At 47.9% G+C, this 27519-nt stretch overlaps 1 protein-coding gene across 1 annotated transcript; it reads right to left on the bottom strand.

Annotated features, from left to right (window-relative positions):
- Positions 1-19841: 19841 nt before the first annotated feature.
- LOC119376668 (triokinase/FMN cyclase) lies at positions 19842-27254 on the bottom strand (the record flags this gene model as incomplete). Its single annotated transcript, XM_037646422.1, is given in 6 exon segments — positions 19842-20196; positions 20729-20973; positions 22739-22873; positions 24122-24271; positions 26001-26117; positions 27173-27254. Coding segments are annotated over 6 exon segments (1023 nt in total), but the record flags the coding sequence as incomplete, so codon positions are not given.
- Between the last annotated feature and the right edge of the window lie 265 nt (positions 27255-27519).

Genomic DNA, 27519 nt, shown 5'->3' with positions numbered 1-27519 from the left:
TACCCCACATTCCAAAAGGTATATGACGTTGTTTGAGTCGCAGTCGAGTGCACCACTTATTTTGTGCTTAAAATTTGAGTGTGTGCTTTCCGCCACGGTTGTTGTCTGCATGTGCTTGCATACTTTGCATCTTCCTTTTCCGCAAGGGCGACACCCGATTTGGGGGCTTTGTGCCTATCTTTGAATTTATTAAATGATCCCTGATACTTCTTGGCCGCCTGTATACCACACCCGGAGGGGAAGTGAAAATTTTGGATAGTCGCTTGCTCTGTTCCAATATGTTAAAGTGTTTTTTTTAAGATCTATTAATGTTGGGTGGGTTGTTTGTGAAAGTTAATACAAGATTTTTCTTGCGCTGCTGATCGGTATCTTTTTGTTGGTGTAGTAAAGTCTGGCGGTCCAGATTTGCTGCTTTTTTGATCGCGTCATCAATTATAGCTGGTGGGTATTCTTGATGGAGGAGTACCTCGCGCCATACGTGCGGTGTTTTTTTGGAAATCCTCAGAGCGAGAGCAGATTCTTTTGAATCTGTGTGCTTGGGAATAGGGAATACTGGTCTTGCAGTGGCGCGGGTGGCAGCTTTTGAAGTGCAGGTACCGTTGCCTGTCCGTAGGTTTTCTGTATACACTAGTGACCAACGCGCCATCCTCTATTCGAAGGTGTACATCCAGGAAGCTTATTCAGTGTTAGAGTAGGAGTACGTAAAGAGATGCTGGGGTGTGCTTGGTTAAAGGCATGTATGAATTTGAGGAGTTCGTTTTCTGAATCAGTCCAAATCATGAATATGTCGTCTAGGTACCGTTTATAGAATGAAGGTCTGATATCACAGCCTGAAAGGAAATTGGACTCTATGTGATGCATGAATATGTTAGCGTAGTTTGGGGCCATTCTTGTACCCATTGCCGTGCCGCTGATTTGAAGGTAGTACTGGTTGTTAAATTCGAAGCTGTTCAGTTCGAGGACAAGTCGGGTTAAAATTTCAATTACCTTTTTGCTTGGATATGCGTCAGGGTTGTGGTTGCCATATGATTCTACAAGTGCCCTGATACCATCGTCATGTGGTATATTCGTGTAGAGTGAACTAACGTCCAACGTTACCAGGAATGCGCCGTCTGGAAATTTTACGTCCGATATTTCCCGAAGGAAAATGGTTTGTGTCGCGCAAGAAAGACTCATGTGTGGGTGGTATGTTTTTGATTAAGAGTCAATATAGCTAGATATGGGTTCAGTTAATGTTCCCGTTCCTGATATAATTGGTCGACCAGGGTTTCCCTCTTTGTGAATTTTGGGGAGCATGTAAAAACGACCTGGTGCCGAATGTGCAGTACAAGTGCTTTTGAAGCTGTGGATCGATCTCGTCCTCACGTCTAAGCTCCTGAAGAGCTGTCAGAATGATTTCTTATGTTCGGGTTGTCGGGTCCGAATCGAGGATGTTTATAGAATTTTTTGTCATTTAGTTGTCGCTTGCCTTAATAAGCCATAATAAGCCTTAATAAGCCATAATAAGCCTTAATAAGCCATAAAACAGGTCCAAATTTTCTTAAACTTAGAAAGCTCGTCGACAAACGGATTCGGCACGAACTTCATGTGCGTACCCTCAAGGCATATGTACTCGCAGGTACGGCACCGAAGGGGCTGCGCTTATCAGCATCACCTTCGATGCATAATTTTTCTAAAGGAGAAATGAGAGAGTGGAACAAAATTCTTGATCCGCCACACTGGAGCTAACTAAGGTCACCATTAAACACTGTGAAAAGACTCTAATGACACTTATGGACGAGGAGCGGCATGCAAGAACTAACCTGCCTCTTTCGGAATTGGAGGCCAAAGAACTCGACTTATTCGAGCAGAAGAAAACGGGAGAAATAGAAAAGCTTAAAACAAAGAAATTTGCGCGAGATAACCTTCCAGAACAAGTAATACCCGCTGTAGCCTGCAACAAAAATACCAGACCGCCCCACATTCAGAAAGACCTACCGGCACACCCCAAAGAAGCAAATGTCATCAACCTTTCAGAAAAAGAACTTAACAAAGACGAATTGACTGTACTATCACGTGGACTTACGTTCTGTCCTAGCAATGGAAAGTACGATGAATTCACGCTTCTAAAAGATTTAGACGACTTCGCACGAAATTTACGATTGGAGGAATATTTCTTTGATAAACCCCAAAAAGATAATCCACTTTTCCGCGGTAACAGTGGCCGACAATGGACCCCAGACGGCAACAGGGATCGACATTTGGATCTCTATATAGATGCGGTTCAGAAAGATGTCATACATGCGTACAAGGCGTACAAACCAAGTATGAATAATATTTCAAAGAAAGAAAGAGAAGCGCTTCTCGCGTTGAGCGACCGCGAAGATCTCGTCATTAAACCAGCAGACAAAGGTGGCGCGATTGTTATTCTTAATACATCGGATTACATTGAGGAAGGCAAGCGACAACTAAATGACAAAAAATTCTATAAACATCTCGATTCGGACCCTACAACCGAACATAAAGAAATAATTCTGACAGCTCTTCAGGAGCTTAGACGTGAGGACGAGATCGATCCACAGCTTCAAAAAGCACTTGTTACGGCACATTCGGCACCAGGTCGTTTTTACATGCTCCCCAAAATTCACAAAGAGGGAAACCCTGGTCGACCAATTATATCAGGAACGGGAACATTACTGAACCCATATCTAGCTATATTGACTCTTTAATCAAAACATACCACCCACACATGAGTCTTTCTTGCGCGACACAAACCATTTCCTTCGGGAAATATCGGACGTAAAATTTCCAGACGGCGCATTCCTGGTAACGTTGGACGTTAGTTCACTCTACACGAATATACCACATGACGATGGTATCAGGGCACTTGTAGAATCATATGGCAACCACAACCCTGACGCATATCCAAGCAAAAAGGTAATTGAAATTTTAACCCGACTTGTCCTCGAACTGAACAGCTTCGAATTTAACAACCAGTACTACCTTCAAATCAGCGGCACGGCAATGGGCACAAGAATGGCCCCAAACTACGCTAACATATTCATGCATCACATAGAGTCCAATTTCCTTTCAGGCTGTGATATCAGACCTTCATTCTATAAACGGTACCTAGACGACATATTCATGATTTGGACTGATTCAGAAAACGAACTCCTCAAATTCACACATGCCTTTAACCAAGCACACCCCAGCATCTCTTTTACGTACTCCTACTCTAACACTGAAATAAGCTTCCTGGATGTACACCTTCGAATAGAGGATGGCGCGTTGGTCACTAGTGTATACAGAAAACCTACGGACAGGCAACGGTACCTGCACTTCAAAAGCTGCCACCCGCGCCACTGCAAGACCAGTATTCCCTATTCCCAAGCACACAGATTCAAAAGAATCTGCTCTCGCTCTGAGGATTTCCAAAAAAACACCGCACGTATGCGCGAGGTACTCCTCCATCAAGAATACCCACCAGCTATAATTGATGACGCGATCAAAAAAGCAGCAAATCTGGACCGCCAGACTTTACTACACCAACAAAAAGATACCGATCAGCAGCGCAAGAAAAATCTTGTATTAACTTTCACAAACAACCCACCCAACATTAATAGGATCTTTAAAAAACACTTTAACATATTGGAACAGAGCAAGCGACTATCCAAAATTTTCACTTCCCCTCCGGGTGTGGTATACAGGCGGCCAAGAAGTATCAGGGATCATTTAATAAATTCAAAGATAGGCACAAAGCCCCAAATCGGGTGTCGCCCTTGCGGAAAAGGAAGATGCAAAGTATGCAAGCACATGCAGACAACAACCGTGGCGGAAAGCACACATTCAAATTTTAAGCACAAAATAAGTGGTGCACTCGACTGCGACTCAAACAACGTCATATACCTTTGGAATGTGGGGTATGTAACATGCAATACGTAGGCCAGACAGACACGCCTTTTAGAATTAGGTTCAACAACCATCGGTCACATGTACGTTCCCTGCCTGGCCTTCCACTTTCTAACATGTCGCATTGAAAGATCACAGTTTCGAGGGTATCAAGGTTACACTCTTGGAAAACAATTTTCGAACATCCAGAGAAAGGGAGCAACGTGAATCATACTTTATATACAAATTCGACACGATAAAAAGTGGAATCAATGAACACCCGGGAACCCTCTCCGCATTACGATCATTAAAAAGCGCAAACGCCAATCTCTAATCAGTCCCCGGCCCCTTGCCGCCCAGTACGAGCATAACAATGTTTTGAATGATAGCGCTCCTCGGTGCAGCCTTGAGCTTATGCATCTCACTAACCAGGATTCATCTGCCACTTCAATCACAGCCGGCATGCACAGATAAGTGGTCCCGGACGTCGTACAGTGTTGTGTACATCGTACAGCACTGCACTTAAACTGTCATTACACGAACAAGCTTTTAGTCGGTCTTTTTCCTTTACAACCCTTACCTTTTTCTACATCTTTTCCTCTTCCAAAAAGAGCCAATGCGATTAATAAATATTGACGACGCGGCAACACTACCGGCCACTTCGGGTCTTACACCCAGGCCGACACGGAAAAGCATACGCTGAAAGCCCTCACTGTCCACCCCACCAATTACTTTAACGCGGCAAACGATGAAGAAGGACGTCAAAAACGCCACCCGTGGCCCCACACCGGAAGGGGCCATACTAGATGCGCGGGGTCATTACATTGCCCGTTTGGGGGAAGATGGGTGCGCAGAGGCTCTATTGTTGTCGCTACCTAAACGAACACAATGTCGCGACAAGGCAAAACCCTTCTTCTGACCTTCCGGACTTTTCTTTGCTTTTTTTTCCGTTTTTTGTATTGCTGGTTATTGTTGTTTGTTTGTTGTTCTCGTTGTTGTGGTTCCCCCCCCCCCTTTTTTTTCTCCGTTATTTCCCTTCCACTCTCAACATGCTATAAGAGGACACACCACACGCTGTAAATATTGTTATGTCCTGAAGAAGACGGGGCTCCCGTCGAAACGTAGACAAAAAAAACAGTTGTTTTTATGAAGGCGCATATACTTTTATATATAGTATATATAATAGATATATATATATATATATATATATATATATTATATAGAGAGAGAGAGAGAGAGAGAGAAGATGTTTGTGTGTGTTGCGCGCGCTTCGAGAGCCCCCCCCCCCCCCACTCGTGACAAGTTTGGTACGCCACTGTACACTGTCATATCTTTTGTAACCTTCTTTCTCTGTTATTCATGTGAAGCAGTATTTATTCTGTGCAGATACTGAATAAACTTTCAGTTGTTAGTGCGCCTTGTGTTACGTGTCCTCCTCCTCGTCTGGTCTGTTGTATTCACTGGCGCTGTTCTACTGCTATACCTTTTTGTCCTGTCCTAAATCAATACGCATTTTTTTTTGTTTTTAAATCATGCACGATCATTGCGAAGCGACTAGTGGCAGGCCTTAGCAAGTTCTGCCATGGAGCACTTTATTTGTGTAATTGCTTCTGTCAGCGCAGCATTAATGCGCACAAATAAATGACCTGTACCCTGGATAGGGGAACGGCAGGCGTTTACACACACACACACGCACACACACATTCAGTATTTAAATTATTTGAGCAAGCATTATTTATTTATTTATTTATTTATTTATTTATTTATTTATTTATTTATTTATTTATTTATTTATAATGTAAGCCATGAAGGATCACACAGGCGTGCGCAAACAAACAGTACTCGCGAAGCGTCAATACAAAGAAGACGCATGAAAACAAAAAGAAGACGGGGCAGCATTGTGTACAGTAGACACGCTATGTCAGTAGAAATACACAAAGTCAAGTTGTACAATGAGTACCTCATGGAAACCAGTTAGTGCAATAAAAACTCACAGGGTCTCTAATGCATTCACTCAAGACGACTCGAAGGCGAACGCCATCTTCTCATTTTTTTGCGCACCTGGCGCGGTTTTGCATTGCCTCCAAGATCGGAGGCACCTCGCCTGGTTTTGCACTGCTTCCGTGATCTGCCCACTTTGACCAAGCTACGATGTCATGTGATAACGGCATCATGTGACGTCACGCCAAACTTTGTGAAGTTATGATGTCATGTGGTGACGTCATCACGTGACGATGGTTTTTGCATCCCTCGTCGCCGACGCCGCGGTACGCTGACGCCGTAGACACTGGACGCCGACGGTCAAATTTCGCGTTCGATGAGGCATTTAGGCTTTCGCCTTAAAAATACGTTCGCCGCGGTGGTATAGTGGTTACGGTGCTCGACTGCTGACCCGAATTCGCGGGTTCGATCCCGGCCGCGGCGTTCGCACGTAGGTGGAGGCGAAATGCTAGAGGCCCGTGTACTTTGCGATGTCAGTGCAGGTTAAAGAACACCAGGTGGTAAAAATTCACGGAGCCTTCCACTACGGCGCGCCTCATAATCATATGATGGTTTTGGCACGTAAGACCCCCGATATTATTATTAATAAAAAAGACAAATAAACGACGCCGTGCATCTGCCGCGCAAAGTGGAAAACAGTATTGGAAACACTGCATAATATGTGCATGCAAAAAATAGAACTGCAGATACAAAAAAAGAAGGAAAAATGCACAGATACTGCGCGTATGCAAAGCTTTACGGCATACTAGACAACAACGTACTCATCGTTTTCATAAGGACTCAAGGTGCAACTCGAGTGCCGATACCAGAGCAGCCACAGACTGTGAGCGAGAAATGTCAGCAACAATAATGGTAAGAAGCGTTCATTTCATTTTAGCAGGATATTTGCACCATACTGCCCCTCGGCCCTTATTCTGTTGCAACATGTATGATGCATTTATCATAAACGAGTAAAATTGTTTGCAAACTTAGCAAAATGAGCCACCTTAAGCGCGCTTCGCAACACTAAAACGTGTGTGTTGTGGTACATATATACTGCTGCTGCTGACGTGTATATAAATACTTTGAACGATTATTGGTGTATCTGGAATGCAGAGCTTACGAGAAATTTAAGTAAGGCTTTAGACGGTCTTTCCGGCGTAAGGAAGAGATTCGTTTCAACATAACGAAGTCTACGTCTACCTCTAGCGCGTAACACATGCACAGGCCGTCAGCTTACATGAATTACATGCTCCCTTAATAAACATTTAGGCAACAACAGCAATCAAAGCTGCCCAAGCCTCAAAAAAGAAAGAAACGTTTTCAGCGCAGCCGCAGCTTAAGAAACTAGGGTCTTTAGAATTATGTACCTATGTGTTTTCTATTAAAGGAACACACCACCTAATACTTACCTGGTGATGTTGCGCCTCAGCTATGCGTAATATTTACTTTTTAATCGACAACGTTCACAAGTATGAACAGTTGTATCAGTTCAAGATGGGTGGGCGGTAAGCAAGTGGTTCAACCTTGGCCGGGTGGCTGAATCGGGTGACAGACAGACAAACAGAAAGACAGGCAGGCGGGCAGGCAGGCAGACAGACCAAAATTTCGGCGTTTAAGTTCCCCAAGAAAGACTATCGTCTTTAAAAGGGAAAGCTCACTAGCGTGCACTTATTTCCGGACGTATCCGCACACCGCAAGAGCGTTTTCGCATGCTGTCGAGCTGCGGCGGGAGGCGCAATGGCGGCCGTCGTAGCAGACGACGCGGCTGTCCTCACCCTCAGCTATTGGCCTCGAGGAGTTACGGAGTCGCCCTCTATCGGACGCGCCTCGATTGCGTGCTAGGCAGGATACCGCCGGCGCGCTCCCCATAGGTTTTGCTGTCGGCGCTCTACAAAAACACCTCGCGGAAGCCCTCCAGGGCATTTCTGTAAGTACTTTCGAAATGAACTGTGTCTTTAATGTCAAAATAATCATTTTCGACGAACTGAAAGCACAAGATAGTCTCCAGTCGCTGTCTCTTTGCAGAAAACCGAGCACCCGCTTCACGCTGTCACCGCGTTGGAGACCCCTGAACCGGCTTCTTGCGTGAAAGATAGTGACTCGCTGAGTGCAAACTATGTGAAATATCTCGTTAGAGTAGACTGCATGTATAAACAAACGGAGCATAACAGAAAGAAGCCTCAAGCCAGCGATCGCACGGGTTCGCGACGACTGACGGTGCCTCTGCATGTATGAGCGTCTGCATGTATGTTCGTACTGATGGTTTCGCTTTTGCTACGAGCGCGTTTTGGCACCGCGCTGTGAACTTTAGGCCGCAAAATATGAGAATTTGTGAGTAAACAAACTACTGTTGCGCGGACGCTATCAGAGCAGTTCAAAAACAATTTCCTTACAACTGCGGCTTCGATGCGCATGGCAACTTTGTATCTGCCGTCCCGACGATTCAGTGTTTTTTTTTTCTTTTTCGGTCTAAATTCGGGTACGTTTCAATGTCATTTGACAAGTTGTCTCGCACTGCGTATTGATCGGTCTTCTCAGCGGGCAAATGCCGCTGCTTCTGTTTCTTTATTCAGCGCATTCGTTTCGTTTGGTGCTCACACAAAACGTGAGCAAATGCGACGCCTTTTTTAATGCTCCTTAATTATCGTTCCGTTTGCATTCCAGTGAACTTGCCGCTCTCTGTCATCAACAAATTCATAGACCAAAGCTTCACCACTTCGAGATTGCTGGTGGAAGAAGAACCAGTCTACGAGACCGAGCATGTAGTAGCATATGCGACGCCTAGGGAAAGAAAGAAAATACAGTAACGTTTTGCCGGACTTGTTCTGCAAACGTCGGCTGTGAACTAGGACCCACATGAACTTGAAATAGCGGTGAATAAAATAGAAGTTATTGCAGCAACCAGCAGCCGCAAAACAGGATAGTAATTATTTGGCGAGCACCCCAGCAATTTTGGCAGCAGTGTCGTGTCTAACGCCAACAGGGTGGCATCTTTCCCACGTAAATAAATGAGGCTCCAAGAAAATACATGGGGTTGGCCGGTGGGCCGATCACGGAGGCAATGCAAAATTTATGTAGCTTATGAAGCAATGCATGCCTCATCAAACGAAAAAGGTTGCCCGTCGGCGGTCGTCAACACGAGTGATGCAAAAAAATAATCGTCACGTGATGGTGTCACCATATGACGTCATCATGACGTCACAGATCGCATAGTAGCGTCATTGTGACGTCACATAATGTGACGTCACATGATGACGTATTCACACGTCTGGTCACTTTGCATTGCCTCCGTGATCGGTCACGGAGGCCGTGCAAAACCGCGTTAGGCGCAGAACGCTTTTGGAGGGGGGCGCGGGAGAATCAGTACATCGACTGACAAGAAGATGGCTTTCGCCTTCTAGTCATCTGTAACGAATGCATAAGGGACCCTGTGCGTTTTTGTTTTAATTTAACGTATCTAAACAATGACTTGCGCTCTGCAGCCGATTTTGTGGACGCTGAGCACGGGCCGACGATCAAGAGGTTCGCATTGGAGGGTTCTGAGATGGAATCGCACGTGGTAAAAGGTAGCGCTTTTACCATCCTGTGGCAGATAAGCAGTCCTTTGCAGGCGGGAAGCGCGCGCGAGGCCATCGTCTCAGTGTTGCGCTTGTCTGCCTACTCACCGAACATCGCAGGCCCGACGCAGTAACAAAAGTCTTCGCGCGGAAGTGCTTGTTGCCACAAACTCGTAGCGATGGTACTTGCCGGTTCTTAAGCTTTACCACCCATGCTTCACGCTGTTTCTTGTCCCGCGGTTACAGTGAAGCTGACACTGGGCTCCTTTGCGTAAGCGCGGCACTGCGGCACCGAGCGGTAGAGCCCCATATGTTCGTCGCCTTCGGAGGCAGCCACTCTATTACAATGGTTTCAATTGAGTAGAAAATGAGAGAAACCTTCCGAATTTGAACAGACCGCAGCGCATGTGGGACTTGAAATTCGTTTTCAAAGCACGCGGCAGTGCGCCACAAGCAGCCGACGCGGCCGCTGAAACCACGTGATCCTGCCAAGCACGTCACGCCGACGGTGGCGCCGGCGTTTCTAGTGGTGGGCCTCGAGGCCAATAGTGAACTATACCAAGCAGGTGGCATGATGCGAGCTTCGCGTCCGGGCCTTCAGGTGTCGCCCCCATCGAAACGACGACAGCGCACCGCCGGCAGCGGTAATCGAAACGCCATCTAAGCCTTTTTTTCGCCGATTTTATTTGTAAGACTTCAGATCAGTATTCATGAAAAACCGTTTCTCATTTAATTTTAGGCTGCCAGAAGCGCGTATAGCGCGAAGGCTGAAAAGATTTGAAAGTGACGCACTTTTAGTGGCAGCGCAAACCAGAAAACACACAGTGACGTCACGCCGCACTGGTAGCACTGGTGGCCGTGCAAGGGACGCGGATATGTTTATATCAGTTATAGACAGTTTGCTGAATACTGTGAATGAAGTGGTGCGAATCTTGAGCAGCAGAAGTGCAGAGACTTTAGCGGTATACCGTTCTTTATACCAGCGAAGGCTTTGTGCAGTTCGGTGTATTATCATCCAACGCTGGGCAGCTTCTGTGCTCCGGACATCTGTGGTGGGGCTATTGCGTAGTACGTACCTTTCTTTGGCATATAAATGCTTTATGCATGCATGTTATTCACTGGTATACATGCTAAAACGCTACTTACGTTGTCGTTCGTTTGGGGTAACATCGATGCAGTCGCAATAAATAATTTATTGCAGCAAGTTTGTGTGATCAGCGTTGTCATTTCGCTCGACCTGTATGCGGCAGCACTACCCTAGTATTGTGAGCTACTTGGTGAGTACCTAATGCGTAATTGACCACAGTGTACGTTATGGAAACGAGAGAAATTCAGGGAGGGCGGAGAGGGGGCTGCTGGAGCGAGCGGGGGGACAGCGGCGACGCAGAAGCAGACGACGACGGCATCGTCTGCTATGCGGAACGCCCGCCGCCATATCAAAGCGCCCCTTGTGCGTTTGAACGTATTTCATTTATACACAGCTAAAAAAGCTACAAACATATTCGTAGTTCTTAAAACTAAATTGCATGTGAAAGATGATAAAAGCTTTTCTGTTGAGAGCAAGATAACATTTTAATTGTTTTTTGCAACTACCGTTAGAATCCAGACGGCACTACCATCGTGTCAAACTTGGTCCCCATTGGCTCTATGGACACGTCACTCCCTTGACATATCCCTCAGCGGAGCGCGTGGGCATCAAGGCACCCTAGGCGCGCGCGCTTCTGCCCACTTGGCCTCGAAGTGGGCGAAAGGCGGCAAAACTCACCGGAAATTCAATTGCCTTCGCCGCCCGGACGCGAACAAATCCGTCGAGACCATTTTTTCTGCCACGCGAAAGCGGATCGCCAAGCCGTACTTTGGCTGCACTATCTTATTCACGTGACAGTAAACGCAACCGGCCGCGAATTCAACATGGCAGCAAGGCGTCGGCGGTGGCTCGCATCGGCGCATTTGCAAACTATCCGTGCAGAACAACAAGGCAAACAGCCTCGACGAGGCCGCGTTTTCGAGAACCTGGTTGGATTACGATTGACGAAAACACCGGAAGAAGGTTGTAGCAGCAGCGAGGTCCGGCCGTGCCCAAAGTGTCTCGCTTTCGCCGCTGCTGGCGTGTCCGCTTATGTAGTTTGTGCTGGTGTAATATCTACATAAAGTTGTGCATTCATTCCCAAAACGGTGGTTGAAGAGGCGAGAAGCTATTTCTTTCTGCTTTTGCATGCATGACTTGAATTCGGTACGAAATTAAATGCTCAGGAAACGGGGAAAAAGAGAATGAATTCTCCAAGTGGCGGCGACGTACGGCACATGCATGATGGCAGAAACAAATGTGGAGCATTTCAAACCGCGCGCGAAAACGGTTTTTTGCGGCCGCGCTTTCGCTTCGATTCTCGAGTGTAATGCGCCACAGGCGGCGTGTTCGAAGAAGAACGAAAGAGAGCGCAGGTCATGACGCAACTTCTTTCCCCCATATCTCCCTACTTAGATTGCCAGCGCGGTTCGTTTGCAGTCGCTTTTGGTGACGTCCGTCGCAGCCATCGCGCACAGTGATGGAAACTTGAACCCAAGCCACGCCGGTGCTTGAAAGTGTTCGCAAAAAGAACAGATGGTGTAGCAGAGACCTCTAAGTAACACTAGGCGTCACACAATGTGAACTGCGTAACGGGTGGCTCGTTGAAAGCTTCGCACCCATTAAAAAGGGTCACAATTATTCATCATCAGCCACAGCATCAACAATGCGTGCAGGTGCGCACCATTGCCTCACAGGCGCGTAGTAGCTTCCCCACATCGCAATATGAATGAATTATTGCGCAGGCACGGGTACTTGGCGAATGACGACGATTACGGCGCAGTGGGCACTCGCAACTGTTGCTGCAGTAGTCGCCCTAAGAGAGCGGCCTCTATAGAAAGGCCGCTCCCTCGAGCTTACGATGCGACTGTGTTGTTTGTGCGCGCCTGGCGTTTTGTTTTTTCGGCTTCCTTCGGAAGCTTGGAGTGTGTCCAGTATGGTATCAACGCAAAAGTGGCGTTAAAAACAAAACAAAAAAAACTCAGGTTTTAAATTAGCCTCAAAGTTCAAGACCCGAGTGAAGGACGCTAAATAATAGTGCATTCACTCGGGCAATGATGTCCGATGACAGAAGGACTAGTATCGCCTCCTCGTGACCCTGAATGTCGCCCCTTCAAGGGAGTGTTGCCTTTAGGTATCCGACAGCGGCCACCCACAGCGAATCCATAGTGCCGTGTTGCTTTCAACATCCGGTAAAGTACTAAGCATGCTTTTGATGTTTCACAGCGGAGCGGTTATACACTCCGGCCTCAAATCCCAGCCCCGGAAAGACAATTTATTTTGTCCATTTATTCTTCCCAGCGTGGGCGAGGAGTTTTTTGAAACCCCGCAGCTACACGGGTCAGTCAATACAAGCTTCGCCCCGAATAAATAAAACCATCAGGGAGAGTTCGCGCCCCCCAGCTATACGCTGCTCACCCAACTTCACCGAGGTTCTTCTTCTTTATAGCCCAGATGGGAATGACAAGCCAATCAGCAGAACTCACAGGAACACTTCCGATGCCAAAAAACGCGCTTGTGTTCCGCTGCAGCCGGAGCAGAACGCGTGGTTACTCCGTTAAAATAAATAACTATTTGCAATTTGGTTTGAGGCGTATGAAAGCGACATATTTAATTTGTGTCGCTTTGACGTCTTTAGCAAAATGTTGTGTGGTTTGTCCCAAAACTATTTGCAGTCTTCTTGGGCCCAACGTTTATTTTTGTTTCGCAAACCTCAGCGGTAAGTTTTTGCTCGTTCTTTTCTCGAACGCACCGAGAGTGTGCTGTATTGGCCGTGAGATCGAGCGGAGTCGCCGCCTGGCGGCTACTGGCTGAAGCACGCCTAGTGTGGATTGCTCCCTGCGTCGTCTGCTAGCCACGCCGTGTTTGCATGTGCGCATACGTCCTGCACGTTCTCAAAGGGCGGTTTGTTCTGTTATGTTAGCGCGATTTTAACTGCTTGTACGTATACCTAACATGGTGTACGGAAGCAAATGGGCTTGCTCGGCGCATGCGCATTGTAATAAGATCAGTGAGTGCGAATTTCGAGAGGGCTGTGTATTGGTGCCGTACCCTTCGTTCGCCGGAATCATTTCAGTGTTGATGCCACTTTCTGGCTCAAGCACATTGTAAAGTGCGGTCGGCATAGTCCCAAACATGAGGAGCATTACATTGTGTGTCAATGCAGCGTTTTAGCGACTCGGTGATAAACAAAAACGAGGCTCATGCACTTTCGCGTTGTTGTTAGGTGTATAACTGCGGCACTGTAGTTCATGATGAGCTTTAGCTGCACTTAAGATGTCCTTTTATTTTACGGTCGTGGTCCTGCTACAGCGAAATATTTCTATTGAGTGAAGTCTGAGACTTCGGTACTCAAACTGTCCCTAAAAAAAAGCAGACAATGAAATGACACGGCAGCGCATTTAAAACGGAGTTGCCGCGCGCAACTTTAACTGGAGCGAAATTGATGCAGAACACCCGTGTGCTAAGCCCGACGGCGTGCCTTACATTTAGTCGTATATTTTCATGCAAACTCTCATCCTTTTTTTCACATTATCTTGAGCGTCTGTGTGGAGGTTGCTATAAATTGATGGAAGGCAGCGGACATTATTACTTTGAAAAGAAAAGACACTTATTCCATAAAATAACCGGGCCTTCGTTGCATCACTGTCGTGCACGTAATCAATCGATGAAAGCTCTGTGCTCAACCCTCACCTGCATATGCTTATTCGCGTGAACAGTGCTACTAAACTCATTGCACGGGAATATGGGCTGGTGTACAATATGAACAAGAAGTGAACACTTAAGTAGTTCAGTTCGTGCTACAACAGTGCGTAGTACGCAGAACAAAAGCTAAACACGTAAGAGAAACAACAAAAAACGTCATATAGTACATAAGCGCAGGATGTCATCCAGGGCGAGCTTCCCTTTATTGGCAGATTGCGCTTCTCTCACTAGTAATAGGAACGTTGGATGAACATCGTGCATCGATTCAACAACGAGGAGTGTATATCATTTACGGTAAGCAGCAATCAACGCATTTTATTCGCCGACAATCGGCTCAAACTGCTTACAACGAAGCACCGCTGTGTGCATTTGTATACGCGCCTCCGACCGCCTCTCCACACTAACGCGGCGACGCTGCTACCACCTATAGGTCGATCTCGCTGCCAATAGGGATCTCCCGCTCAAGTTTTGCGCGCCGACGCCAGCGCTTACCATTCCCCTGCCGGAAAAAGCGTACAACTGTTGAGCACTACGACCCTTCCGCTCCCTTTGGCTCCCACGCATTCGTGTCACAATGGCCTTGCAAACACGAAGGGCGGGTCGACTCCAATAATGAAATTCTACCGATTCCCAAACAGATGGCACGAAAAAAGCAGACGACAGGCATGGATGCGAAGCTCACGCTTGAGTGGGCACGACCACGACAACTACGAAAAAAGAAGAAAAAAGCATTAGCCGTTGTGCACGTCCATTAGTTTTTTTGGCGATACAGTGAACTAGTTGTTACTGAGTGTGCAGGTACAGCCCGTACAACACGGTGCACTTTCGATAGGGACCAAGATAAAATGTCTTGACAGCAATTGGCTCTTCCCCCGCAGGTTGCACACACAAAAAAGTTTTTCTGAAAGCTGGGGGCTCGTCATTTCCCTATTAATAATGCTATGTCACGTTGATAGTACGCACGCTGTTCGTGAACTCGGAGTACAGGCTATGAGAACGGCGATAATGCAAGGAAGGACACGCGAGATAGATGTCAATTTCTGTTGCGGGAAAGAAAGAAGCCCAAGAAGACCACTTGTTTTTGGAGTGTTGCGTACCGCACGATAACTCGAATGGTTGCTAGTAAATTAAGGTATCCCAACTAATAGCAGACACAGCGCCAGGGCCTCTTAACCTAGAGCACGAGAAGCGGCCTTACCCATGCATCCAGTAACAAACATAGGGAGTGCGTAGTACACACAGCAAACCAAATAAAACGGGTATATAATTATGAACGGACAGAAAATTGTGCAAACTCCACGTCGTAAACAGCGTCGTCCTTCACTTGCGAAATGCACTCGCTCTGACGGGGACGGCGTCAGAGCGAAGTGCATTTGCCTCCGCAATGCTCCGCATCTGCTACATGGCTGAGCAGCCGCTGATCTTTCACCAAAATTGCTGCCACGCGGACAGAAGCGTGTACACTGTCGTCCTTTATGAAAGGGAACACGCGAGCGCGCGCTCCTGAGCTCTGCTGCGGCTGCCTACAGTGCCATCAACCGACAGCGAAAAGAAAGCGCACCCGCTTTTGACGTCATCTATTGGCAAATAAAATAACGAGTCATGGCCGGTGAACAAGCACTGATAGATTAGGCTCCTGCTTCGGTCGCGCAGCGGGCGATGCCGCCAAAAGCGGACGTGATTTCTTCAGCTCTCGGTTGATGGGGCTGTACGCAGCTGCCGCAGCGCGCAGGCCGCGCGCTCGCGTGTTCCCTTTCATAAAGGACGACAGTGTACATCCTATAGGCCTCCCAAGCTCGGCCAGGGGGCGCTGCGTCGCACGCGTTTACGCCGCCTTTCTTGCGAAAACCGGTCGCTCCTGTCCCCACTTTAGTCCCACACCAGCCTTTTGACTGCGCTGTCTCCGCACGTTCAGGCACCCTTCCACGCGTTTTCTCTGCTCGCCGTGCACGTGCAGCTTCACGTGTCGCTTGCTCTGACGTTTTAGAAAGATCCCAGAGATGGAAAAAAACGTTTTTAACGTTGGGAATCTTACCAGAGGAGGACGGTGATCGACCACCTTTTCGGGACCGAGCAGGTCGTCAAGGGCGATGCTGTTTGTGCGAGCGCTACGTGCGTGCAGATGCTGAACGGGCACATTTCTTTGACATGAATGGGGAGGTGACTGCGCGAGTTCTGTAATTATGTTACCGGTAAAACGCACATTCGTTGCGGCAGTCGTGTCTACTCGGAGCTGTCAGCAAACATCCACCACGCTTTCGCGTGCGTTTTCTATTGATAACTTTTAAATTGCTTGGATGCCAAGTTTGTCGTGCGGCTTTAAATTTATTACGAGTTCAGTGTGAAGAGCATACATCTGCCCTGTTGAGTCACTGGCTGCATCGCAATGCGCAGTGTTCAGTTTCGTGGGAGTTTCACTTTTGCCGAGGTTTGCATCGAATGATAACAACGTCGGATCGCAAGTTTAATGTCGCCTTGGATTTTTTTAGAGCTCCCTTTGACAGCATAATGATATACGCAAACAAAAAATAAATAAATATTTCATGCCCACTTCGACGATGCATGTTTCTTGCAGAGGCGTGTTTCATTTCGAATAATATCGACGCCTGATCACGCACCGTGTTCGCTTATTCGAATGTCGCTTTGGTTGTTTCGACAGCTCGCTTGGTCAGCATCATACTATACAGGGGCGTAGCCAAGGGGGGGGGGGGTTCAAACCCTCTCCGAAAATTTTCAATTTGCTTGGTATATGTACACGCAGCACATACAAACGCACGCACAAACATACATAAAATATGGTTGGACCCCCCCCCCCCCCCCCCCCCCGAAAAAATTTCTGGCTACGCCCCTGATACTATACAATACCCCACTGGGATCGCGCATGTTTTATGATTATGCCGAGATTTGTGCCCAATAATAAGCGCATCTGAATTCGCGAAGCCATCGAAAATTTAATTGCCACCTTGGTTCTTTTTCAGCTCGTTTCCAAAGCGGTATGCAAGGCTTTTTATTACGTGCCGAACGCATGACATAATACGAGGCACGCCGTGTGGATTCGGATTAATTTCGGCCACCTGGGTTTCTTTAACGTGTACGTAAATCTAAGTACGCCGGTGTTAGTGCATTTCGCTCCCATCGAAATGCAGCTGCTGTATGCGTGAATCGAACCCATGACCACGATTTTAGCAGCGCAACACTTCAGCCTTCTAGCAATCACGGCGTGTCGCATGCAAGGCCAATATAAACGCTCAGTGCAAACATACAGCTTAATTCTGTTTACAGGGAGCCGCGACGGGAAATGTACCACAATCAGCTGAATTAAACACTTAGTACTCACGGTACGTTATTTAAACTGTGGTGTAATAAGCCCAAATGCTCCGCTGCTGTAACATTACCAATGGTTGACTCGGAAAGCCAGCGCGCAATCTCGAAACGTACAGCGGCTGTCTATTTGTTATAACTTCGGTTCACAAACGCACTTCCCTTTCAAATGAGCACGATCATCGCGTTTCTCCCCGTTAATAGTTCGTAATACTGTGTACGACAAAAACTGCTTCAAGGTGACAAGACCGCGAAAGCATCGCGGCGAACTGCCATAATCCACTCTTGACGCCTCTGCTCCTCGGACTGCTTGCATTGGAAACGGTAGAACATGACAGGGAGTTTTCGGCTCTTCGACATTTTTAAACTTTTGTGACAGTTCACAATGCAGCAGGACTGCGTGCCTGCTTTCGCGTACGACGAAGGAACGGCACCCATAGCGTGAAAAATGCGAGATAAAAGCCCCGGCGAGCACGTTCTCCGCGCGCGCGATGGGAAAACCAAGCAAGAGCGACCCGTCCCAGCTACCGGAGTTTTCCCCCTCTCTCCGCTGGGGCGGCGGACGGCGCTGCGCAAACTTGAGCGTTGGAAGCCCCTTCGCGATTTGCTGGTTTTCTTTCTCTTTAGCGCTCTCAGGCTTCCGCGCGCTGCGCCGACTCCTCGACGTTTGCGCGCGCTTTTCACGCCGCGACAAAGGAGAGTGCTTTCTAGATTTCGACCAGTGCTTCTTCAGGATGGGGCGGAAATGTTTCGTGCCGAACTGCAGCAGTGGGTACGCGTCCTGCAAGGAGAAAGTAATTACCTTCAAAGTTCCTAGTGACCCAGTGAGGTTGGAAGCGTGGGCTCGCGCCATACCAAGACGAGACCGACAGCTGATGACTACGTTTGCGAGAAGCACTTCTCGGACAGTGACATAGACAGGCGGCGCTATTATTACCTTACTATTATGGCGAGCTTGGTGCCGAAGTTCTTCCTGACAAACCGAAATGGCCAGTGTTACGAGACGACGTGCCTTCAATCTTTCCGCGCTGTCCCAGCTACTTACTTGTCTGCTGTTCTCAAAAAAATCACAACGTGAAATTTCTACCACCTGGGGTTTTGTAACGTGCACCTAAATGTAAGCACACGGGTCTTTAGCATTTCGCCTCCATCTAAATGCGGCCGCCGCAGCAACCTAAATCTGAATTGATGGCATATAGAATAGGTCCCATCATTCGTTGAAATAAATTATACCTAACTCATTGAATTCACGTTATCAAAAATGATAGATTGCGCGTTGTACAAAATATATCGCGCTGGCAGTTTTCCTGCATGTGACCCATTTTTCTCGTTAATTTACCGAAAAAACTTGGAGTGCGCTTGAGCTTCGCCTTTAAGAGTAGAACGCGATAGCGTAATCGGGCTCCGTGCGCGTCGCCTTCTCAACTGCTGGCCTCACCGACGCCGATACCGGTATTTCTGCGAAACGAGCTCTTTAACGCAGTCCCGTTATAATTTGGAGCCGACGAGGACGCACAAAAACACATCCATTCGGGCGTGAAGCGCGAACGGCGAATCGGTGACGAATGGCCTTGAACCGACGAGCTTCGTCGGAGAGCTCCGTGAGAGGGACGCGCACATTTTTCCTTCTCCACTAGCGGACTCTCACAACAGAGGGCACGTGAGCGCTGTGCCCGATTCCGTGACTTTATTAGGACGCCCGAGCGAGCGCAGTTTCGCCTCCTCAAGAATTCTTGCTCCGTGACCACGGATCAGTGCGTAGATGTCTCGTTGTCGTTGGCACGAAGGAAAGTGTGGTTGTGTACACACACATGCAGGAGGTGATGGTCCGACCCCCCTGTATGTACGTACATGTGTCCGTGCGTGTTGGTATGCACACATAGAATTAAGATTATAAAAATATCGAAGAGTGTGGGTTTAAATAAGAATTTCCAGGGTTTAACGGCCGAAAACCACGCTATGATTAGCGGAGGGGGGGGGGGGGGCTTCAAAAATTTCGACCACCTGGGGTTCTTTAACGTGCACCTAAACTTAAGTACACGGGCCTCTAGCATTTTCGCCTCCATCGAAAATGCGGCCGGGGTTCGATTCCGCGACCGTCGAGGGGTGTGGGTTGAACCCCCGAACCATATGCCACTGGCTACGCCACTGGATGCTTGGCACTGGTTTGGACACGGGGCACCACCAGAAGAACCAGAATAGGGTTACTCCATGTACTGTAACTCTAAACCAGAGCAACACCATAGTTGGCAGGCATGGGCATTTCTTCTGCTTGTGTTCCAGTTCATAACGTTGTCTTGAATTTCTTTCATGTAAAGAAAAGAAAACTCGCACGAACATGGTACAAGCGAAAAGAAAACGTTTACTATCCAAAATGAATGTGGCAGCGAACTGGACGCGCTGCTAGGATTGCTTCGGCAGCGGCGGCCGCGCGCCACTGACATCGGGTTCGGCCATCAGCACGCTAAACGCGCGCGACATCCAGATCTCGACCGCTCGCGCTCCAGGGTCCGGGTTCTTGAGCATCTCCGGGTTCACGTAGGACGCGCGGCCCGCCTTGGCGCGCATGGTCTTCGTAGCTATCACGGAGGCCGACACGGCGTCCAGCGTCTCGCGAAGCACTTCCGCAAGTTTATCGGGTGTGTGGCTCGCCGTGTGGCGCCTCAGCACCATCAGCGCCGCGTCCAGAGGGTCGAGCTGCGGAGAAAGAGAAGCAGGCACAGAGCGGTTAACCCGGATCGGGTAGTGATATGTGCGTGCAATTCAAATTTGTCCAGCAACTTCAAGAATCGGCGCTGCGGTAAAACATGCCCCCTACCCCCGCCCCCCTCCTGATATAGTACCCTGCGCACGCCTATGCTCGTAGGGACAACGAGGTTTCGTTATAAAAAGAACAAGGTGCACTGAAATAAAGCGTGACGAACCTAAGTCCGTATTTCATTCGGTATAATCGATAACGCGCTATATATATAAGCGTTCGCTATAACGAGGTATAACCGTATACATAGGCGTGCGCAGGGCTGCCCATCAGGGGGGACAAAGGTTCATCGCAGCGCCCCCCCCCCCCACCCTACTAAGTCAATGTATGGGGCAGATTTTGCGCCCCCCCCCTCTTAGGGGATTAGAAGGGTCAATGTACGGGGCAGATTTTGCGCCCCCCCCCTCTTAGGTGATTAGAGCCCCCCCCCCCCCCCCCCCTGTGCGCACGCCTATGACCGTATATACGCACCATGGTACGGTCCCCGACGTGCGCCATGCCGTACTTGCTGACCAGCCTTATGCCCAGCTCGAGCGCGGTCACCCAAGCGCCGAATCCGGTCTCGCGCTGGAAGGCTCGCGAGGCGCCCAGCAGCAGCAGGCTGTAGAGGGCGCCCGAACTGCCGCCCATGCTACAGCTGACCGTAGTGGACAGCTGGCGGAACACCAAGCTCGGGTGCTCCAGCGGAGGCTTCGTGTTGAGGTACGCCAGCACGCCTGTGAGATATGGTGAAGAAAGAAAGTGCGTAGAACGCTTGGTTTACAGTGACGTCACTGAAAACGCCATGTTGGAGTACCAACATGGCGGAACTGGTGGAACATGGTGAAAGTTTTGCGATATGTCTCGTTAAAAAGACACTAAAGTGAATTAATTAATAGGTTGAGATTGATAAAATGTGCTCTGAAAACCGTAATCTCGTTAATTGCACCATAAGTTTATTAATAGAGGAGATCGTCAAGTCCAAAGTTCTATTTTTCAACGCCGAAATCCTTGCGCAGGACGTCACGGATTTCAATGTGTATACTCTGGCGACATTGGCTCAACCAAATTTCCTGGAACTTCTATGGCCCCCTCAGAGATCAATGTACTTCATTTTTACCGATTAGGAACTATACGTAGGCCACAGTAGACGCAGTCAAAATCTATGGCGCCAAGGCATTTAGTGCGGGAACTTGTCGCCACTCGCATTTTCTTTTTGCACATTTTCTCGCTTACCAAGCGTCTTCTCGCGGCAAGCGTGGTGGTTTTGAAATTGTGAAAGAGTAATTTACTAATATACGAGAAAAATCGTTTTTTTTTCTCTTCAGTGTCATTTTAATGCTATCAGAACACCGCATGGGGATTCCTTCGTTATTCACACTTAGGTGCCAAAAACTACAGCGGCGTCGTTATCACATTAAAGCACGTTAACCGCCACGTAATTATGCTGCCTTGACGTCATCAAAGCCACCATGTTGGAGTACTAGTATGTTAAGAACCTGCGAAAGTGACGTCACGAGCAAGCTATCGTCAATACATTGTGCAGTTGCAGTGTTGCTGCGAAAGCTATTGAACGATTACGCGAGCTTTTTGCTTTGTTATTCACAGCACGTGACTGTACGTGTTGCGCCGCACTTTGAAACAACGGAAGAGCTAGCAGAAAGCTCGATCGGCGCAACACAATCATGAACGTGCACCGGTATACAGTCGCATCCAGCAAATTATGTCTTTGTCGAGTTTGATAATCACTGCGCAAACATATTTGTTGCAAATCTGGCAACGAAAATTGTAAGCTGTCAGCGATTCATTGTATATACGTATCGGCTGCATAGAGATTCGGCTGTACGCCAAAGGTACAATGGGAAGTTTTTATTCTACTTGAAAGTGCCTACTGACACCATGGTAAAAGGTGGGCGTACACAGAAAGAGAGCGGCTCATGTATTCAGGGCATTGGTGTAGCCAGGTGGTGGCATAGCGGGCCCGCATCCCCCGAAATTTTTTGTACCATGGGATACTGAGCACAAAGTGACACCCGATCACACTTACCTGCTCGGACCCCCTGTCGGATCAAGGGCGTGCCCCCCCCCCCTCTTCCCCCCCCCCCCCCCCCCGAAAAAAATTTCTGCCTACGCCACTGATTCAGGGAAAGTTTTCAAGCCCAAAAACAAAATAAGTTAGGGACTTTATATGCAGCTGAAATAATAATTGTTGGAGTTATAGTTACGTCCAAAACCAGGGAATGATTATGAGATACGCCATAATAGAGGGCTCCAGAAATTTAGGCCACCTGGGAATCTTTGACGTGCACCTAAATCTAAGTACACGGGCCCCTAGCATTCCGCCTCCGCCGGAATGTGGCCGCCGCAGCCGGGATTCAATCCATGAAGGAATTTTCCTCCATGATTCGGTCCCTCGACCGTCGGGGTCAGCAGTCTAGAATTGTGGAAACATCTTGCAGCAGGCGGCGTCAGTTAGAGATATCCATGGATTGCTGTGCCTACCGCGTGCTCCGGCGACCAGCGTGGCGCCGCAGTCCCCGTCACCGCTCTCGGAGTCCAGCTTGTCCAACTCTTTCTCCCGAGAAATAAGTGCCTCGCACGCCGACTGCAAGCAAGTCCGGAAAACCTCGCGCCCGGCTGGAATTGAAAAACAGTGTGTGTGGGTGTAGGCCAGTTCGTGATTCATAATTAGCAAATGTAATCGCAAGTGCACACGGGACACAGAAAAAGACAACACGAAGCGGTTAAAGGACACAGTGTACATGTCTTATAGTCACTGGCGTAAATCATGGGGGTCCTGACCCCCCTTGTGTTCAGGCTGGGGGGAACACCCCTTGCAAGTGTCCCCCCTTGAGATTTAGCTTTAGAACATCATATACTTATTAAAGGCTGATTGTATTTTAGAGTGTACCTGTGTTGAATACCCCTCAGCTGTGTCAGACTATAAAAATCGCAAAAGCCGCTCAACCGGTTCAAAGAAGACTGAATAGAACATTGCAATTGCTCGAGCTGGGACCCCATGCTCATTTTTTAAGTTTTATTTCAAAGCATGGTTTAATTCTTACGTAAATAAAAATACAACCCATATCTATAAAACAGAATGGTTAGATGTGGGTGCCCCCTTGTGATTTTTCTGGATTTACGCCACTGGGCTCTCAGACAGTGCCTTATCAGTGAATCACAGACACTGCGCAATAATAACCCATCTTAGTTGCGGGGTTAACGTTAAAAAAAAACGCTTCCACTGAATTCATTCAGCGCCTGCAGCCGACGATAACGCACGGTTGGGAAAATGTAACGGCACACTGAAGTGAAGTGAAACACTAAATCAGCTTAGACTAACTAATGGTTCCTTGAAACCCTGTAATCGTTAATTGCGCTATTTTAGGTTCGTTATTAGCAGAGAGAATGAATGTCTAACTTCCATTTTTTTAATATCCAGCCGAAATCTCACCACCTATGAATGTCAGCGCGACGTCACGAATCTCGAAGTCCTTTGTCGTTCTTCGACCGGATTGGCTCAATAAAATTTCCTGAAATTTGCCATGTCAAGTCCCTCGCTCCCTTAGAACAAAATGTACTTCCCTTTTACCCATAAAGAATTACATAGGCGTGTATGACGCCGTCAACAGTTATGACGTCATTACGAGTTGGTACCGGTCCGGAACTTCAAAGCGGGGTTTGCACTGGTTTTCTGGCTTTCTAACCGCCTTCTCGCGGCAAGAGGGGTGCTTTCCGTATTGCGAAAGGGTAATCTAGTAATATGAAAAAATTCGTTGCCATCTTATAAAGTCTCTTTAAAGAAGAAAATACCGATTAGCGTGTCATTGAAGTGGCGTTGGCAGTTGATCTAGGGCCAATTTGAACTGTACTGGAATTCCTTACCGGCGCTCAGCACGTAAACCTGGTCTTCGGCCAAGACCCGACTGTCGTCGTGGCGGTGCTTCGGTGCCACGAGCTCCAGCTCGGTCGGCGTGGAACGGGGAAACGAGGCGCAGTAGGGTTTCGTCCATGCCGGGGCAGTCGTAGGCGCATCTGCGCATGCGTGAAAATAAAAAAATAAATAAATAAACATGAAGCCGTTTACGGTGCAGATAAAGGCTCTGTCCTACCTCCACTGAACACGTTCGTGCAATTTATTTATTTTATTTATTTATTTGTACATACATACATATATGTTGTGAGCCCTTACAGATTGTGGGGAATGAGAAGTCGTACAAATACCGCGAGGTGCGCATAAGTAATTACTCTTCAAGACAAACAATTCGTTAATGAAGCACTTTTCCATCCAAAACAATGTGAAACAACACCTCCAAATTTCTTTCAAAATAGTCAACTGAATCGGTAGTGGAAACACCTCTGAAATAAAGTGTTTCACTGGACAATAACTTTTAGTAAGAAATCAAATTAACAATGATTAGGCACATCAACATTGGAAGAATAAGCTACAAGAGTTATGACTGATCCGTGAAGTTATGCTAGGCAGTATCTATTGGCGTAGCAAGGGGGGGAGCAGAGGGGAGTCAAGCCTCCTCCTTCTTTTCGGAGGGGGGGGGGGGTTAACCCCTTCCGAAAATTTTAAATTTTGCATGTGGGTATATATACACGCACACATACAAACAGACGCGCGAACATACATAAAGGATGCTGAACCCCTCCCCCCCGCGGGAAAAATTTCTGGCTACGACCCTGGCAGGATCCACACCAATTTTTAGGCATTTTGTCACAGGCATAGCCAGAAGGAGCTGTTCGGGGTGTTTATCTCCTCGAAATATGTCAACTTTGTGCATATACATATATACGTATAGGTACAAACACGTGATATATCTTTCAAGCTTTCTTTGTTGTGTTGGGGCCGTCCTGGGCGCTGTAAAGGTTATCAGCTAATTCCGAAATAAGCATGTTCATCCGATCCAACAGCATGCTAACACGGGAAGTGAATAATGTGGACAATGGATGCGGTCTGCTACCGCAGGATTCCACGCCCAGGTGAAATGTACAATTGGGAATCCAACTGGTTTCAATTGGCAATAACTGGGATCAACTGGCAATTGATCCCAGTTGAAAACCTACAGAATAAATGCATGGTCCAAGTTGGGAGCCAACTGGGAAGCAGCGCTGGTTCCAGTTACAAGCCAACTGGTCACCAACTGGAACCATCACTGGTTAAACTGGAACAAGCAACTGGTACAACACACTGTTATGCCAGGGCTCCCAACCCAAACTTCCTTGCTTCGGCAAGGCATTAAAGCTGGTAGAACGTCTGACGCAAGTGGTGTCAACATCGATAGACTGTCTGATGCAACCAACGTCAACACCAGCGAGGTGCCTGATGCAAACGGGTGCCAACCATGCGGGAGTCTTATGCAACCCCCGGCAACTCCTGCGATGCGTCCGACACAACCGACGGCAATTTCTCACGCAACGTGCGGCAAGCCCTCTCATCCACGGATCTGATTCCAGCCAGCGACCAACGGCGGTTCCTGATTGGAGGCTTCGAACTACTGGCTGATGCAAGGAGTCGGCCAGGGCTATAAAAGAACCAAGCTGCGTGGAGAGAGGGACAGCGAACGAAGAAATCCCGGCTCGTCGTCGCACCTCAGTGCGAGCCCCATAAGCTGTCGGCCCCAGTGCCGAATATGTAACGCCTCTGTTAATATGTATATAAGTTTGCGTTAACTCACCGTCGCCTTGTCCGCTCCGTCTATCAGCTCTGCGCAGAAGCAGCCGCAAGCTGAGACACCTGACACCCAACAACACTCACCGAGGTAACGTAGCACATCATCATCGACTTTCAGCAGGCAGACTGAGATGCCGGCGCTTTCCAGTGACGTCATGTAAAGGCCCGTGTAAGCGCGCACCACGCGCACGTCAAGGCCCTCTGCACCGCATAGTATGGAAAGAAAGAGAGAGAGAAAGATATGACCAAGACATGCCTAAAGCGAAACTATAGATATTCTTTACATAAAGAGACTGACAGCCGCAGAGAACGTGCCGCAATACACTGGTGGAGGTGGAAAAACTAAATTGTAGTCGCAGAATCGAGCATTCATCTCGCGTTTTGAATAGGATTTGCATTTTTAAGTTGCATTTGAAGTCACGAAAACTGGCACGTCGCGTCGCCTGGCGACAGGCCTTGGCACAGCGCGAATGAGTCGTTCGGACTGCTGTACGTAGTGTGCTGATGTTTAGGCGCACCACAATTCGTGCTTAAAATTAGTCTGTATATATTGCCACGCGCGCTCCTTTTTTCTGCTTTCTTATGTAACCGGCCCATTACATGTGCAACTACTGCATCGCGCAAACCGCGCCCGAATTAAAACCCCTCTATCCAGCGCACGCCTATATGCCTGCATGACAGTTCCTGTGGGAAAATACTTAGAAGCTGCTTCGGAAACGCACGCGTTTTGTTTCGGGCTCGTTCAGGTTCTTTTCCCCGTAGTTCGACATTTGCTGAGCAGTCATACTTAGGTCACAAATTTTAATAATTAAACAGTTCAAACGCGCACTGAGTTCGGTTTCAGGCGTCCGCAAGATGCACGGGAGCGAGCGGAGCGTCGTCCGCTAGCGCTGCTCATTGGACCCCTCGAGAGAGCGGGCGTGTAGTTGTCGCTACCTTTAAAAAATATAGGGACCTTGGCCCGAACGACTTCCAGATTATTCTAGAACCTTCCGATAAGATTACGCGCACAACGTGAACATTAGAGTTTATGAGGGGGGGGGGGTAAATTTGCCCATACATTGACTTAGTAGGGAGGGGGGGTGCACTGCGATGAACCTACGCCCCCCCCCCCTGAAGAAGAACCCTGAGTGCGCCTATATATATGGTACCAACTAGCCCGACCTCAGTGCTTGCTAAGATACACAATTATCCAAACTGTCTTGCAGGGTCCCTTTATATGAACAATGTACACAGAGAAGACATTGGTAACTAACCAATATATGCAATGACCTCCTTGGCGAGAATGTTCATCTCCATAGTGGTGAGACCGCCGAGGTTGTTCAGCATGAGGGCCACGTTCTCACCTGCATCACGAGACGGAGGAGGAGAATGGATGCGGTGACAGAGTGGTACATAAATGCAAATCAATCAATCAATCAATCAATCAATCAATCAATCAATCAATCAATCAATCAATCAATCAATCAATCAATAAATAAATAAATCAATCAATCAATCCAGTTTTATTTTGTTATTCGGGACATCGCTATCTGTATCAGCAGATAAGAGTTTCAGTTTGCATTTCACTTTACGTAATACCGAAACGACAGATGGCGACAGC

Source organism: Rhipicephalus sanguineus, unplaced genomic scaffold (assembly GCF_013339695.2).
Source record: "Rhipicephalus sanguineus isolate Rsan-2018 unplaced genomic scaffold, BIME_Rsan_1.4 Seq184, whole genome shotgun sequence".
NCBI lineage: Eukaryota > Metazoa > Arthropoda > Arachnida > Ixodida > Ixodidae > Rhipicephalus > Rhipicephalus sanguineus.
Note: the sequence above shows the minus strand (reverse complement) of the source record. Positions and strands in the feature narration are given on the sequence as shown.